Below are 16,025 nucleotides of genomic sequence, written 5' to 3'. Positions count from 1 at the left end.
AAACTGGAGGTAAAGCAGAGAAATTCAGGAAGTTCAGAAAGTAAAAATCTGCCATTTTTCTCTGCTTTACTTCCGGTTTAATTTCACGTTATTTCACTTTAACAGTGACGTCATCTGATAAATTTCCCACATTTGCAAGGCTTTTAAAAATTTAAATCTACTGTAGTTTAAATCCTGTTTTTCAGTGGGATCTCCCTAGTTGTGCCTCTAGAGTTGATTTACTAGAGTTAGAATTACTAATTTTAGGGTGTTCTCCTTCACTGACAGGCAGGCAGGCAATTTTCCATCCCTGCTTCACTAGTTTGGGTCAACCTTTAGATCTCCCAGAAAAGTTGTAGGAAAAGCTTCATATGCAGTCAGGTTATAACTACCTCTATAGCAGGGGTAGGCAACCTGCGGCCCGCGGGCCGGATGTGGCCCGGCAAGGCCTTGGGACCAGCCCCAGCCCAGTCGTGCCACCGATTGCCGCCGGGGCCTTTGGGGGGCAATTGTCTATAGAAGCCTCAGAAACATGCATTTATATTAACATTTTTTAAAAAATCAGCAAATTTTTTCGCATGTCCTCCATTTTTTTTTTTAAAAAAAGTGTCTTCCATTTGAAAATTTTGTCCTACATTTGTCCTGGTTTATTTATATATTTAATTTTTTTAAATTTTTAAATTTTTTTTTTTTTGGCTTCGGCCCCCCAGTTGTCTGAGGGACAGCAACCCGGCCCCTGGCTCAATAAGGTTGCCTACCCCTGCTCTATAGTGAGTATTTAGAATGCCCCAGAGGCCAAAATTGCCCCTTAAGTGTCATGTTATACAGCCCTGTCTAAGAATTTCTTCCTGCCAATCTCAGACCTGTTGCTGTGCTTAACTTCCCACTGGTTTCTACCTTTCTTGCTCCAAGATGTCCACCAAATCAGAAAGCTTATAAAGATGAGAACAATTAAAGGAAGATAAGACTATCCATGGCTACTGGTCATGATGCCTATACTTGCTATAGGCATCTGGCTTGCCCTGTGGAAAATAGGATCTTGGCCTAGATGTGGCTTTGGTCTTGTTGAGCAGGCTTCTTATGTTCTCTTGCCACTTATATCTGCTCTAGCAGACTTAATGTTATGTAGCTTGCCTAGAATACTTTGCATTCTGTATTCATCTGCTGGGAAATGTCTGTCCTTACATACTCAGGAAGATCCTTAGTACTCATATTTTTCCTAAAACAGTTTTTTCATAGCTCCAGCCCTAAAACATACTCAGTTCTTGAGAAGTGTACATAAAGAAGTGAATACATAAATACCCTCTCAATTTGTTATCTGTATTATTAAAAAATCTTTTAAAAAGTAATTAAGTAGCCAAGTTTGTAGTTCTATTGAATTTTATGTCTAGGCTGTAGGTTACCTAAAAAGTGTTGGCGTTATGGGAATTTTAGAATAAATGTAAGTATTCTCCCTGGAACAAACTGTTTAATAGTTCTTAGCACTGAATAAGTTGTTTGCACTGGACCATAGGTATGCAGTATTTCAAAACTAGCCCAAGGTTTTATTGAAAGGGAGTTTGTGAAATATGATCCACATCTTTCTTCACATTGTACAGTAAGTAGTATGTTCCCAGTATGAACAGAACAACGTTTACACAGCTAGTAGTTACTTAAGAAAAACAATTTCAAGTTTGGTTTGCTGGACAGGTTCTAGAAATTGGTGTATGATGAAGAAAAATAAAGGAGATAAGATAAAGACATGGGAGGGGACTGAGGTGAGGAGGAGCAACAAGCAATTAAAAGCAAAAGGCAAATGTAATTAGTAAAAGCCAGGCCTCCAATCCTGGCCCATTTCATCAGCCAATTCCTTGAGTTCCTGGAATTCTGGTTGGTTGAGATATGCTATATCTTTCTCCCATGATGGTTGTCTCTTCTCATCATAGTCTTCACTTAGCCCCTTGGTTTGGCTAATATCTTCCATAGAAGAAGGTCGTCTAGACAGATTGAGTATGTCCATTTGGCCATCTTGTCTAAAGTCATCATAGTAATCATCGTCTTTATTCTGACGCATTAAGATTGGTTGTAAAAAAGACATTTGTTGATCTGGGTTACTTATATCTAGTCTTTTCTCCAGCTTTTCACATGTAGAGATCATGGAATACCTAGGAGAAAAAAGAAGATGGGGCCAAAGGTGAACATACACCCAGTATGGCAACATATATAATCTTGTCCTTTCTAGATCCTCATCTCCTATTCTGCGTCTTCCCAAAAGGATCTGGTTGGACACTGGAAGAATCAAGATGCTAGACAAAATGGGCTTCTGATATAACTCAGCAACCCTTTTTATAGTTTTACATTCATTCAAACAAATCTACTAATGCCCCACATTCCCATTTCTGCCCTCACCTAATGTCTGCTGTATCTGTGCTCAGGTTACCTTTCTTCATCTTTCCATCTTGATGCTTACCAAAACTGCTGTCCCACCTTTACACATATTCCCACCCATTTTCTCATACTTTGCCATCATCTCTTTCAGGCTGTCTTTTCACACTCATTGCTACTGGCATGTTTCTGGCTTACATTGTTGTGTACACAGACACTGAAGAACATTCTCTGTAGCTACTTCAGTTTTAGTTCTGGTTAATAATCTGTGTACTACCTTGGGCAATGGGTTGTAAGAATGTTAAAGTATTTGGAGCTATTTTGCTTTTAGCCTTTTCAAGAATGCAATATGTAACTCTCACATCATCAGTTCTGTTTACATCACTTTAACAACCCCATGTTTTTAAGAGATCCTTCTGTTGTTCCATTTGAGAGATTTAACACAGACAAATTACTTTTTACCTTTTAGTTCTGCACTTCAGTCCCTGGGCACATGGACAGTGCTCCTTTGGTTTGGCAAATGCTTCCAGGCTGCCCCAACCCATCAGTGCAAGAAAGGTGCCACTGGGGATTTGACATTTTCCCCCTTCTTTTGGCTGGGGAGTGCAGGTGGGAAATGGGAGAGCTGTATTGGAGACAGAAGAGAAACTGGGGAAGTCTGTGTATACAGAAAGTACAGGGGAATATTAGCAAGGCTGAGTAAGCCACAAATATTGGTGCAGATATTGCAAAGAGGAAGCTTCTAACTACAGGCACAATAGCTCTGCAAACCCTCAGTAATTCTTAACTGCTCCAGACAAGCTGCTGCTGCTGCAGTTGCATTTTAATTGAAAAATGACCAAAAATAGTCTGAAAAAAATCCCTTGGACAACAATAGGAGCTTCTCATACCAGCCAAATTGCAGCTTGTGGGGTGAGAGAATTACTGTCAGTACTATGGCACAGGATGTGTTAAATTTCCCTTACTCATGCACCATGATCCCAATCTTCAATTACCTCCCCTGCAGCTGCTATTTACATTTAAAAAAAGACTGACAACCCTCAAGTGATGCAACAGTTTGATGCTGATCCAAAGTGAGGAGATAGGAAGCATGCAAGAGACAGAGCTACAAAGAGGTCATCTCACAGTTGCTGAAGGTACAACATAATCCCTGAGCACACTCTTCTTGGTGTGGGTCACATCTTGTTCCACTCTCACCACGGCTCACACCTTCTGTACACTTGCCCCACACACACAGGTAACCCAGGCAACATTCCCCATTATTCCAACACATCTAGAAGACAAAAGTAGGTGAAACATGGTGTATGACAACATGTATCTCAGAACTAGCAAATTCCTTCATGCAACAGGCTCCAGAACAGGAGTCAGAAAAACTGTTGCGCTGTGAGATTGCTTCCCACCCACTCCAAAATCATGAAAAAACAGCCTCCAGTATCCCTTAAAAGTCGTAGTTGGAAATTCTGTCACATTCCCTGCTTCCTGGGGTTTGAAAGCCCACAAGAGGCATTTTTTAGTGATCTAGAGGTCAACCTTAGCATTCTGGGGGGGGGGGGGGGGGGGGAATGGGAAGACATGCCACTTGCTCCTCCTTGCTGTACAGGGAGACCACTGAAAATTGAATTATGTTACACCACAGCAACTCCACCTCTCTGGATACAGCAGCAAACCAGCAGTTTTGTGTACTCACTGTATCCTTGGCTTTACATTGCTGGCACTGTGAAGCAAGAAGAGACCTAAAACAGAACTGATCTTTTTGGCAGTCGTTGTCATTCACACATTCCTGTTGAAGAAGAACAACATAGTGCATATGTCCATCAGTGGATAATGATTCAGTGGCAGCATACCTCTGAATACCAGTTGGTGGGGAAGCTGGAGGGCTACTGCCTTCAAATGCTGCTTGTAGGCTTCTCAGAAGCATCTTGCCAGCCAAGTAAGAATGGATTACCAAACTAACTGGACTTTCAGAGTGATTTAATGGGGACTCTTCTATAATGAAGGCAGGTTGTGGGGTGAGGAGAAAGGAGACAGAGCAATTTACCCCTACCTGTTAGCTTCTCAGCTGTAACTATGTCACAAGTTGCTCCTTGTATAGTTGAGGGTGATGCTGTGCTCTTTCTTTCAAAATATTATTAGGAATTGTAAACATTTAGTATTTGTTCTTGCTAAATACATGTTGAAGCATAACAATTCCAGTTGTGAATTCAGTTATACACTGTTTTCTTAAGCACAACCTAGAGATTCTCCTCTCCGTTGCTTCTCTCTTCCCTTCTCTCTCCGTTGCTTCCCACCAAACACCCAGTTTCTTACATTTCCTTCTCAATCTGATGTTAAAACCTTCTCCTCCCTAAGTTTTACTTTTGACTTATCCACAGGTTATATTAAAATACATGATTTTGGCCGTAAAACCTTCCCTTGACTTACATGAGGTCAACTTGTACACATGTATATACAGTAAGTGCTGCTATTAGTGACTACAAGCTTACCACCCTTTCAAAATCAGCTCTGATGTACCATCAGCTTCAAAGTAAAAGAGATCACAGAGGTGGCATCATAGAAGCTGATTGCAAAGGAGTCACAGTGCTGTCAGAGCACTTGCCTGTTCATTAGACCTTGGCACAAAGTTTCTGAGAGCCAGCATGGTGTAGTGGCTTGGGTGTTGGGCTAGGACTCTGTGGAACCAGGGTTCAGTTCCCTGTTCTGCCATGAAACCCACTGGGTGACTTTGGGCAAGTCACACCCTCTCATCTTCAGAGAAGGCAAGGGCAAACCCCAGCTGAACAAATCTTGCCAAGGAAACTACATGATAGGGCCACCTTAAGTCAGAAATGACTCGAAGGCACACAGCAAGTAGTACAGGCACCCAGCTTCTAGGGCTCGCCAATAATTTCACAATGGCTACAAAAGGAGAGTGCCAGAAGAGCTGCATATTTCCTGCCCTCTTCCTCTCTCCACAAGTGCCATTCTTGTCTGGGCCATTATTTCTGAACAGCAGTGGGTATGAGCCAATCAGCATGAAGTGCACTGATGCCCCATTGATTTCAGTGAGAGAGTTGAGCATGTGCTTTAAGCATCTAATTGAAACCAAGGGAATGCTGAAATGTTTGATCATTATGTACAGCCCTGCTTATAGTTCCTTTTTTTTAGCTGATGGATGAGGGATAGAAGCAAGGAGGACAGGACTGGGCAACGTGCAGCCTCCAGGCTGTATGTGACCCCCTTCTCTCTTTGGGTTGTTTTTGGTTTGTTTTTTCTTTCAGTGGCATGACACCCAATTTTGTTCCTGTCATGAAATAAAGCTTTTTTGGCCTTCTGTAAGGGGACACTCTGCCCTGCCAAACTTCAAGGCTCTGTGGTATGGGGGGCACTCTGGCACCCCTCTACACCATAGGAAGCTACTTTGTAACTTTAGTGGTTATATAAATCCTAGTGGATGGGGAAGGGAATCCAGTGTTGCCCCCTGCCACCAGGAAGTTGCCCACCTATCAATTAGGGCAGGAAGGTACATGGGGCTCCCATCCTTCAGTATCCAGCTTTCCCCCATGGCCTTTTCCTTGTTCTAATTCTTGGTCCCACTGTCATGACATTTACCATCATTCTGCCTTCCCTCTGTTGTTTCTCATATGTCTATTTTAGACTGTTAGTTCCTTAATAACAGAGATCTGTTTTTGTTACTTGTTGTTTGGCCATTTATTCCCCCCCCCCCCTTTTTTTTTTTTTTTTTACAGAGGAGAAGCCTCTATTTGAAGGGTTGCCAGAAAACAGTCCTCTTTTTGAAGGTGTCCTCTACTGCAGGAGCTATCTAGTCCAAGGCTAACTTAAAGATAAAGAACCACAAGGATGAAGATCAGAGACTCGTTGTGAGTTGCTCATCTGCACTTAGCATCTGGACAACAGATCACCGGTCAATGTCTTGGCAGGTGAGATATACTGTAGTTCTTTTAAAGTTATTAACCCATGTTATCATTTTGCAGTTTTACAAATAAATTAGCATACGAAATTTAATCTACACTGGCATCTCTTTTGTGCTCTTTGTTGGTAATGTGTATCTGCCTTTTCTGTTCTCTTTTTCAGTTATGTACAGTTGTCCCTCCATATTTGCTAGGGTTAGGGGAACAAGACCCCCGTGAATATGGGAAAACCGCAAATAACAAAAACACTGTTTTTACCTGAGAGGACACCTCTCTATGAATCTCTAGGTCCTCCAGTGCAACTCTGTAGTCAATGTCTAACATACACTGACCATAGAATGGCACTGGAGTAGCTACAAATGGTCTTTCAGTGCAACTTTTAGTTAAAGTTGACCACAGAGTTGCACTAGAGGACCTAGACAGTCCTAGAGAGAACATATTAATGAAATCCGTGAATAATCAAAGCTGCAAATATCAAAGCCGCAAATATGGAGGCATGACTGTATATCTACTTTTTAGCGATGTGTAAATGAATCCCTAGTAACCTGTGTAAGGTGCTGTGTGCACAGATGGTACAGTAATACTACTACTAAGCATTTGGAATAATTACTTTCACAAGCTTTACTATTGCTACTTCTTCTTCAGCTGCCATCAGTGTGCAGTATATTCAAAACAAGTAAGTTCCCAGTTCTATAACTTAACTAAAATAAAACACGATTACCAACCGTTCATCTTCAGGTTTTGCTCTGAATTAATATTTATTTCAAGATTTTGTGAGGAACAGTTTTCCCCTTTTGGTAGGAGCCCCCCAACCTCACCCATCCTACTCCTCAGAAACTGAGGCAGACTCCATGACCCACACAAGTGCCTTTCCTTGTGCCTTATATTTTCCGCCAGAAGAAAAAGAAGTGACGCTTGCGTGGGATGAATGTGTTGGTTGGGGTAACAAGCAGTGCCTTCTTCTTGATGGGACGGGGAGCAGCTAAAAGCCCATTTCGAATGGCCAGCAGCCTGTGCCTCCTATCACTGACTGGCTCTTCCTTTAACCAGTTGGTTTCAGGTACCTGCTGCTCACTCTTAAGATGCTGAGGCAAGCGGAAGATCAGAAAGGTCAGCCGAGGCTGAGGCTGGGGGAGACCCAGCTTTAGGAACCTGAGCCCAGTATCCTCTCCGTCTGCCTCAAGACCTTTTCCTTCCTGACTAGCCTCTGGCACTTTCTCCTAGAAAGACAGAGATAAAATGCAGTGGGGGGATGTGAATATTACCTGTGATTTATTTTATTGTATTTTATTTTACTATTGATTAAATTAGAATAGAAATATATACTTATGGGAATGGACAATTGTCTGGGGTTAAAGGACTGCCCCCCTCTGCAAAAAGTCAGAAACATATGTTGCCTCCAAATAGCCTCTTGTGCACATAGGAACAATTTTGTTATATGTTGGAGGCCCTGGGCACATAGTAGGCACAGAATAGGCCTTTTTCACAACAACATGATCTAGTAGTCAACTTCTGGTTCAACATGCTTAGAAGTAAGGCCTTCCCTGGGCTGAAAATGGCGCAGGGCCTCCCAAAAATAAAAAAAAAACTGCTCACCCAGCCCTTGAAGGGCATTTGGAAACAAAAAAACTAGGGCGTTTTGGTCAAAAAGTCAGTTTTACCAGCTGACAAACTGCTCAGGAAGACTATGGACTTTATTACTGATCTCGTTGCAGTCACGTCATTAAAAGAAAATGAAAACATATGGGTTTCAGAGCTTTTAATGCTACACCTCTCTTCAATAGCACAATGGGGCTTTTTGCGCCATCGAGGGTCCCAGTGCACTCTCTTCTTTCCCTCATGACTTTGCATCCCTGCCCTATGCCCTACCTAGTATGCCTTTTTTTAAACAAAAATAATAATTTCTATTTGTATTTGTAATCCAATTCCAGAGTAGTTTTTCCCTGGGAGGAAGTTAGCTTCTCTTCCCTCCGACTGCCAAAGGAGATATGACAGTCTCCTCTCTCACATTTCTCCTTTTGCAGGTTGGGCAATGGGGAAGAGACGCTGCTTCACTCCACACCAAGAGAGAAATTATAGTTTCCTCATGAAGAGAGAATCTTAATTTCTCCTTTGGCAGACGGGAGGGAAGAGGAGAAAAGAAAGTTTTTAAAAATAGGAATAGGGAGGGATGAGGAGGCAGGAGGGGACATTGATACCAAATGATTGCCCAGTATTGGAAATGCTATCCAAGGAAGTTATCACACTTGAGAAGAAGGTAAGGAATATGTTTGGTATCTTATTGATTGGTGTTCCCCTTCAATGAATAGGGATGCTTTAACAGCAAAGCAGCAACAAAACAGCCATGACATTATGCAGTAAGCATTGCCAACGGTGTTATTCTCGAGTTTTAACAGTAGATTTAAAACCTCATGTGATAAAGTCATCTGATTGTTTTCATTTGTGAGTTCTCTCTCTGTGGGAAATGGTTAGGATAATCTTTCCCAACATAGTGCTGTCCAGATAAACTGGGCTACGAGTCTCAAAGTCCCCCAACCAGATGGCCATTGCTCTTGCTGATTAGAGGGAAATGGGAGTCATTCCCCCAATATACCTGGAAGACAACAGGGTAGGAAAAACTAGATTTGGGGGATAATGCCTTACTGGGTAAAAAGAGAAAATTGGGCTAGTTTGGGAGTCTAACGGTAGGAAGTATAGTCTAGCTGTTTACTTTTGTGGAACAGGTGGCTCCAAGATGGATTAGGAACATGGATTATCCAGTCTGCTACACTTCATGGTTCTTGTACCCTCATATGTCAGATTCTGGTTTGGCAAAGCCAATATCTCATCAAGCAGATATTTAGGGCTGAGAAACATACGACAGTAAATGTGGGCTTTAATTCCAAAATTAGGATTCTCACTGCCTATCTCATTTTTAAAAAAAACAAATCAGCAGCCACAAAAATGGATGGAGCTTGCCCATACCTGGAGCACGGCTGTGAGGTAAAAGGTGATTTTTGTTTGTTTGCTTGCTTGCTTGTTTTACTAACTCTTGTTGATGCCACTGCGGATATAAATAGCAGCAAACAGGGATATAACAGGGGAGCAAACAGCAGTGTTGGTGGGCAACTTTCATTGGAAAAATAAGACAGGGAAAAGGTTAAACCCCTCTCCTGATCCAAATCAGGAGTCCCATTGACTGCTTTTATTTGATTGGAAAAAAAACAAGCAGAAGGAGAATCCTAATTCTAGGGGTCAAAGTTATGTTTGGCTGCACATATAGTTTTACCCTGTCTACCATACAATATTTCTGACCAGGCAAGTATGAGAACAATGTTCCTCTTACCCTAACCATTTGAAGTGTCAGAGAGGGTTCACTCACAAGGGTAGCACACCTATCTCACACTTAGAACAGCATACAGAACAACTTCTAGAGCCTAAAATATAATTTGTTTTTTTCCCTTTACCCCAACTCACTCACTCACTCACAGTTCGTTTCTCTCTTTTTTGCCCCCAACCCACAAAATGACTCAACCTAAATCTGGGGGTGAAAGATGAGGAGGTACATCAGCCTCCTGCATTTGTACTTACCTTCTCCTCAGCTGCATGGGTGTCTACCTGTTCAATGGAGGTCACAGTTTTCTCTGAGAAAATCATATCACCAGTACGGTTATCAGTCATCTGCAGATATTAAAAGAACAGCATGGAGAATGAGTGAGACCGTGGGATGCATAGATGAGCAGTTAGGCTTTTGGGGGCAGTCCAGCATTTTGGAGTGAAGGGCAGGAACCACAGCTGCTGACAAGTACTCCCTTGTAGCTAAGATGTCACATGGCTGTGGGGATGTATGATTTGGCTTTCCATGAAGGGTTCAATAGCACTGTGAATCCATAGATGAAGTCACTTTGGTGGTGGTACTGTAGCAGAGCTTGGAAAATTAATTTTTTACATCCCTCAACAGCCTGGTCACTGTAGATTCCCACATTCCCACAGTGTTGTGTAAACCATGACATGGAGATGTCATTTTCTGTGGGAACCATACCACCATTTGAATAATCTCTTAAGCCTGGTTTACACCATGGCCACTTTCAAGCCCTCAACAGAGTGCTGAAGAGATCAAAAAGACATGTATAATTTCAGAATGCAGACAGTGATTACATTATAGCTCACTCACTTTGTCGATTTCACGGTGGCTGTACACAGTGGCATTTCCCACCTTCTTATTGTGCTTTTCCTCATTGTGGTAGTTTAAGGGTAGCTTGCTGATGTCCACAGACGTCTCAAACTTGTCTGTTGTGCCTAGAACTTCCTATAAAGGACAAAGAATTATCTTTCCTCATGATGAAGAATAGAAAGTGAACAGAGAAAATTATTTTTATTTTTCTCCCTGTATCATAATCATAGAACTTAGATCACTTAACTAAAATGCTGGGCATCAGTTTCAGTACTGACAAAAGGCAGTACATCATCACACAAAGGTCATGTTTATGCATCACAGGAAGGCATAATTTATGTTAGCCATGAATAGTCATGTTAGTCACATGTTAGTTATGTTGGTCATATAGATAACCAAACAAATTAGTATATTTTTCAAGACTCATTTTTTTCTCTCCTGCTGCTTTTGCCAGCTTCTGTTTCAAGGTGGACAGCTGGAGAAACAAACCAAAGAAGCCACAGTTCTAGGTCTAGATATGATGGTTTAAATGAGCCAGAATGTATAAGCCAACAACATACATAACTTTTTATCATGTTTTGTTATGGCTTGCTTGCAAACTGTGTTTTGTTTGCAGGGAGGAAGTTAGATGTAACAAAATACCAGGACTCAGCATAACACAAATGTATGTTGTTACATTCAAAGCCTGATTTAATTGTTTATGAAATATATGGTTGCATTTAAAATCATTCGGATTTTGTGTATATGTTAAATACCACCCCTAACGGGTCTTCTTCACAGGACTGGGATTATGGAATTGCAGGATTGGATCTTTGAATTGGAGAGGTTTTAACTCTTTCCCCTGTGCTGCTCCGCACCTCTATTTGCTGTGGCTATTTTGCAGCTTTCCTCATGAGCCAGACAGCAATATTTGTCAGGTGTGTAGGATTAAAATGTAACAAAATTATTTAGAAGTTGAATAAACACAGTAAGTTTACACTCTTTTTATCCCATGAAAAGTTTTTCATATTTCTACAAATAGTTGTTTATTGATTACATTTATTATACTTCATCTTTGCTCTAGCAAATTTAAAGACAGCATACATGGATTTCCTCCTCACTTTATCCTCGTAACAGCCGATGTAGGTTAGACTGACAACGGAGTGACTGATCCCAGGTCAGGGATAGCTCAGTAGAGACCTGAACATGAGTCTCTCAGGTCCCAATCCAACAGTGTAACCACACTAGCTTAAGAAATAAATAATGCATTTTGAAAGAACCCACGCAAACACATTTGAAGATTAGCCACCAAGAATGCCAGTTGATGAAGCTCTGCAGTCCTAATAACAGACACATAGCTGTAAATTTTATCAAAGGAGTCCCAAAAGGTGGGAAGGAGAGTCCCTTGAGCATAAAGATCTCTTTCAGAAGTACAGTTGGCCTAGAGCTTATCTGCAGTTTCCATGAGAAGTATAACAGTTAAGGAATTTATAACCAGTGTGATTTCTGCAGTACACAGGATGCAGGTAAAACAAACTGCAAGTCAAAAGACCATATGCTATATCTGAAAAGAAGAGCAGATTTGATGCAGTTTTAAAATTTTACAGCTTAGTTGTCATTAGGTAACTCATGTCCCCACATATATGGGTTCTTTAAGAGGAGAGATTTGTTTGTGAATAAATTAGAGAAATCAAAATGTTGTGTTTGTAGTTGAAAGCTGGCAATTAGTCCTCTTCTGAATACCCAATGTGTCAGTGCTTAGATGCTGTCATGCCACATGCACTTCCTTTCCCAAGGGGTCAATAAATACCATCTATGTATCCAAAACATAGAACTGTCTGCTATGCAAAGGAAAGAGAACTAAAAGCTTATACCGGGGAGAGGAGGAAAGAAAATAAATACAGGAAGGATACTAATATGGAAGGGCTGAGGATATAAATTCTATTATGCATATATTATATTAGCTTGAATGTGAAAAAAAATCAATGAACTCTCCCTAGGATAGCCAGACGTATTGTTTCTCACAAGCTTCCCCACTTCTTTTAAAGTATGTATTCCTTTCTTTTGGACACCTTAGTGTTCTAGAACATTACTGATGTGCATAGTATGTGAGCATGCCTTCTATTTATGCGGCGAAGTGCATCAGACCCCCCCACCCTCTGCCATTCCTTACCTGGCTCTTTGCAATCATGTTGCTAAAGTCCTGGAACAGTCTCTCCACACTGGAGGGCAAGAAGGCAGCAGATGCAGTGCCCTCCTTCTGCAGAGCTGTCAGGCACCATAATCCCCACACCAGTGGGAGCAGCGGCATCTTGGCCCGATTTCCCATTCTGTGGCTGCCCCAGCCAGACCTGCGCAAAAGACAGAAGCCCAAGGAAAGATCATCACAGTGAGAGGGAGGCTGGAAGCACCGCCTCTGCTGTCAGATTTCCATGCCTTCCTCATGCTCAGACATCCCCAAAAAGCATCCCTCCATCCTTTCATCCCAGCATGGTGCAGATAGTTCATTTTAGATTTTTGCCTTAATGGCATTTCAGGCAAAGGTATACTTTCAGCTGTATAGCACACAATTACCATTCCACTTATTGCCTGCTCCTGCATTTTATGTCTTAACACTGGCTTTTATATTTCTGATATGTTAAGCAACAACCAATTTTGTTAACAAATAAATACTAACTGCACCTGAATCATAGAACTAAGGTCTTCCAACTCTATGGTTAATGTGCACTTTGTGAACAAATTGAAATCAAAGCACCATCATGAGAACAAAAGGGATAAAAAGGAGTTCTGCTGCCCTGATGCTAAACATATCTGAAGAGCTTAACTGTTGGTGCTGGCTCTCTTTTCTTTCTAGTGACAAATTAAAACATTCCAGACCACCTTTGTTGTTGTTGTGTGCCTACAAGACATATCTCTTCCAGTGTGCTTATCCACCTAATCCCTTATAAAACATATTTTACCTCTTTGTTCTAGACTGAAACATCTCTCTCCTCTTTTGCTTTGATAATATCTTTTTAACTGTGATCTATTTTTATATTTTATTGTACTACATAGTTGTTTTTATTGTTGTGAATTGTACTTGTATATTGTATATTGATATTGGGTTGTAATCCTGCCTCGATCCCCCTGGGAGAGGCGGGAAATTATTATTATTATTATTATTATTATTATTATTTCTGACTTAATGGCAACCCAAAGGCAAATCCTATCACAAGGTTTTCTTTTTGTAGAGAGATCTTACAGTACCTTTGAGACTAACTGAAAGAAAGAAGTTGGCAGAATGAGCTTTCCGGCAAGGTTCATTCAGAAGAGGTTTGCCATTGCTTTCCCCTGAGGCTGAGAACTTGTGACTTCCCCAATGTCATCCACCCAGTCCCAGTGGGTTTCATGGTGAAGTGGGGAATCTACCCTGGTCTCCAGAGACATGTCCACCACTCAAACCACTACATCACTCTGGCTCTGTTTTCTTTCCAGTGATAAATTCAAACATTCCAGACCATCTTAACTGACAACAGAAACAACATACTTAACAAAATGTAGGCCTGTAACTCTAAGATCATCATTTTCTTTTTCTTCTCCTATAGGATTTTCAACAACTTTGTCTGATGGAAGAGACCAGTAGAGTTTTGAAAGCTTGCAGGATGCATTTTGTGCATTTTTGGCCCAATAAAGGTATCACTGATTTTTTGAATGTTGAACATTATTGTCAAACATTCCTGTTCGCTTAGACAACTTGGGGAGAATTCTGATATTTTGAGTTTGAAATAAATTTATAGTCTAGCTGTTATTACACTGGCTACTCTTTATTTTCTCATTTTGATTAATGAGTTGTATGTTTCTGCTTACTTTTTGCTGGAGGGTGGTTGGAATAGTTTTATGTTCCATGTACTGAGATGAAGGATCAGTATAGAAAAAATATAATAAAATAATCAAAAATATTTTGCGTGGGAATAAGTAGCTGAAGGCCATTTTAGAAAAGATTTATTATATTTTACATGTAAAGAAATGGCCACCTCTAACAATGTTACATGCTTTCCTGGCCACCTCCTAGGCTTTTTTTAAATAAGAGGGTAAGGATGCTGTAGCAGTAAGGGCTGACAGTAAGGGCTGTTCAACAGTGGAACACACTCCCTTCTTTGGAGGTCTTTAAACAGAGGCAGGATGGCCATCTGTTGGGGATGCTTTGATTGTGAGTTTCTGCATGCCAGAGGGTTGAACTAGATAGCCCTTGTGGTCTCTTCCAACTTTATGATTCTAGCAAAAAGTGTCGGCCCCATAGCAATGCAGGTGAGCCTATTGCCTCCATCACTTGCCCACCCTCTTAAGTGGTCATTTGAGGCCATGCCAGCAATCCAGTCCTCATTACACCACTTTCTAATCCTGCTACATGATAATCAATTTATCAGGATTTAAACTCATTTGAGATGTGGTGCTAGAGAGGAGTGCTGAGGATACCATGGATGGCCAAAAAGACAAACAAATAGGTCTTAGAACAGATCAACCCTGAATTTTCCCTGGAAGCCAAGATTAATACATTCACGCTGTTGTAGGCTTTTTGTGGGTTTTTCGGGCTATGTGGCCATGTTCTACGAATCCACAAAAAACTATGGATGTCGGCCATTAAAGCCTTTGACTTCATGATGTTGTACTTTGGCCACAACATGAGAAGGCATGAATCACTGAAAAAGACAATAATGCTAGGAAAGTTACAAGGAAATAGAAAGAGAGGAGGACCCCCAGGCCAGGTTAAACTCAACCAGGGAGATATCATTGACCTAAACCTGCAACAGCTGGGCAGAGCAGTTAAGGATAGGGAGAGTTGGAGATGTCTCACCAACAGAATTACCATGAGTCGAGATCAACTCAAAGGCAGTTAACAAATACTGTAAATAGTGGTGGCTTTGCCCATAATCTACTCAAACTGATTTTGTAACCACCACCCCTCCACTCACAGTGGCTTCTCATGCACCATAGCCCCTTCTCCATACCTTGCTCAAGCATGCCCCTTCTTACACCTCCAGATTGCTAACCAGCCTATAGCCCCCACACCGGAACACTAGTGAGTCAGTCAGTTTCTACCAAGGTGCTGATTGAAAAATAGGTTCTGATTCCAGAACCTACTGGCATCACTGTGCACCTGTTTCTACACAGAACCATACTGCAGAGAAAGGGAGATAATGGTGTACCATGTGTCTTCAAACACAAACATAGCACAACCAAGAACAAAGGGCACATCCAGTCTGATTGAAAAGTCCCAGATTTTGTTCCTCTTCTTTCTGATTTGAATAAACCAACCTGGGGAGCTGGTAGAAGAAGTCTCTGATCATACCAGGAGTTGGCAGAAAATATTCTAGGATAAAACGTGTATAGATCTCCAAAATAAAATCAGAACAGGAACAAAATCAGGGACAGTGTGGATGTGCCCTCAAAGGCAACAAGCCAGTTCTTGCCATGTAACCCCTACTGGCAGCAGGACTTTTGTCTTTTGTAATGTTAACATGTCTTAATTGCCTATTCCCAGGCCAAGCCATTCCAAAATATTTCGCATTACAAAGGGACCAGGAAAATCCACACTTCTCCCCAGTGGACTATAAGGATTGCATCTAAAGTAAGGGGTAGAGTGGGGAGGGGGAGAAGATGGG

At 41.3% G+C, this 16,025-nt stretch overlaps 1 protein-coding gene and 1 long non-coding RNA gene across 2 annotated transcripts; one reads left to right on the top strand and one right to left on the bottom strand.

Moving 5' to 3' along the window:
- The first annotated feature begins 1,570 nt into the window (after positions 1-1,570).
- Positions 1,571-14,114, top strand: LOC149303619 (uncharacterized). The gene is made up of 4 exons (XR_016271972.1): positions 1,571-3,255; positions 3,350-3,479; positions 6,069-6,260; positions 13,968-14,114. It is a non-coding gene; the product is annotated as an uncharacterized LOC149303619 (long non-coding RNA).
- On the bottom strand, positions 6,050-15,427 carry DKKL1 (dickkopf like acrosomal protein 1). The gene is made up of 5 exons (XM_089480343.1): positions 15,372-15,427; positions 12,557-12,734; positions 10,405-10,539; positions 9,822-9,911; positions 6,050-7,471 (listed from the first exon to the last, which is right to left on the bottom strand). The coding sequence occupies exons 2-5, from the start codon at positions 12,710-12,712 to the stop codon at positions 7,133-7,135; spliced, it is 720 nt and encodes a 239-aa protein (XP_089336469.1). The 5' UTR covers positions 12,713-12,734; positions 15,372-15,427; the 3' UTR covers positions 6,050-7,132.
- Between the last annotated feature and the right edge of the window lie 598 nt (positions 15,428-16,025).

The sequence above is a fragment of the Sceloporus occidentalis genome, unplaced genomic scaffold (genome assembly GCF_023333645.1).
Source record: "Sceloporus occidentalis isolate IW3139 unplaced genomic scaffold, rSceOcc1.0.p SCAF_14, whole genome shotgun sequence".
Taxonomy (NCBI): Eukaryota; Metazoa; Chordata; class Lepidosauria; order Squamata; family Phrynosomatidae; genus Sceloporus; species Sceloporus occidentalis.
The sequence above is the reverse complement of the archived record's forward strand: the minus strand, read 5'-3'. Positions and strand labels throughout refer to the sequence as shown.

Excerpts from the sequence above, each read along its gene's own strand:
- DKKL1 (XM_089480343.1), bottom strand. The coding sequence starts at position 12,712 with ATGGGAAATCGGGCCAAGATGCCGCTGCTCCCACTGGTGTGGGGATTA. Across the intron at positions 10,540-12,556 it reads ACATGATTGCAAAGAGCCAG|GAAGTTCTAGGCACAACAGA; the intron begins GTAAGGAATGGC and ends TGTCCTTTATAG. Across the intron at positions 7,472-9,821 it reads CCCATGCAGCTGAGGAGAAG|GAGAAAGTGCCAGAGGCTAG; the intron begins GTAAGTACAAAT and ends CTGTCTTTCTAG.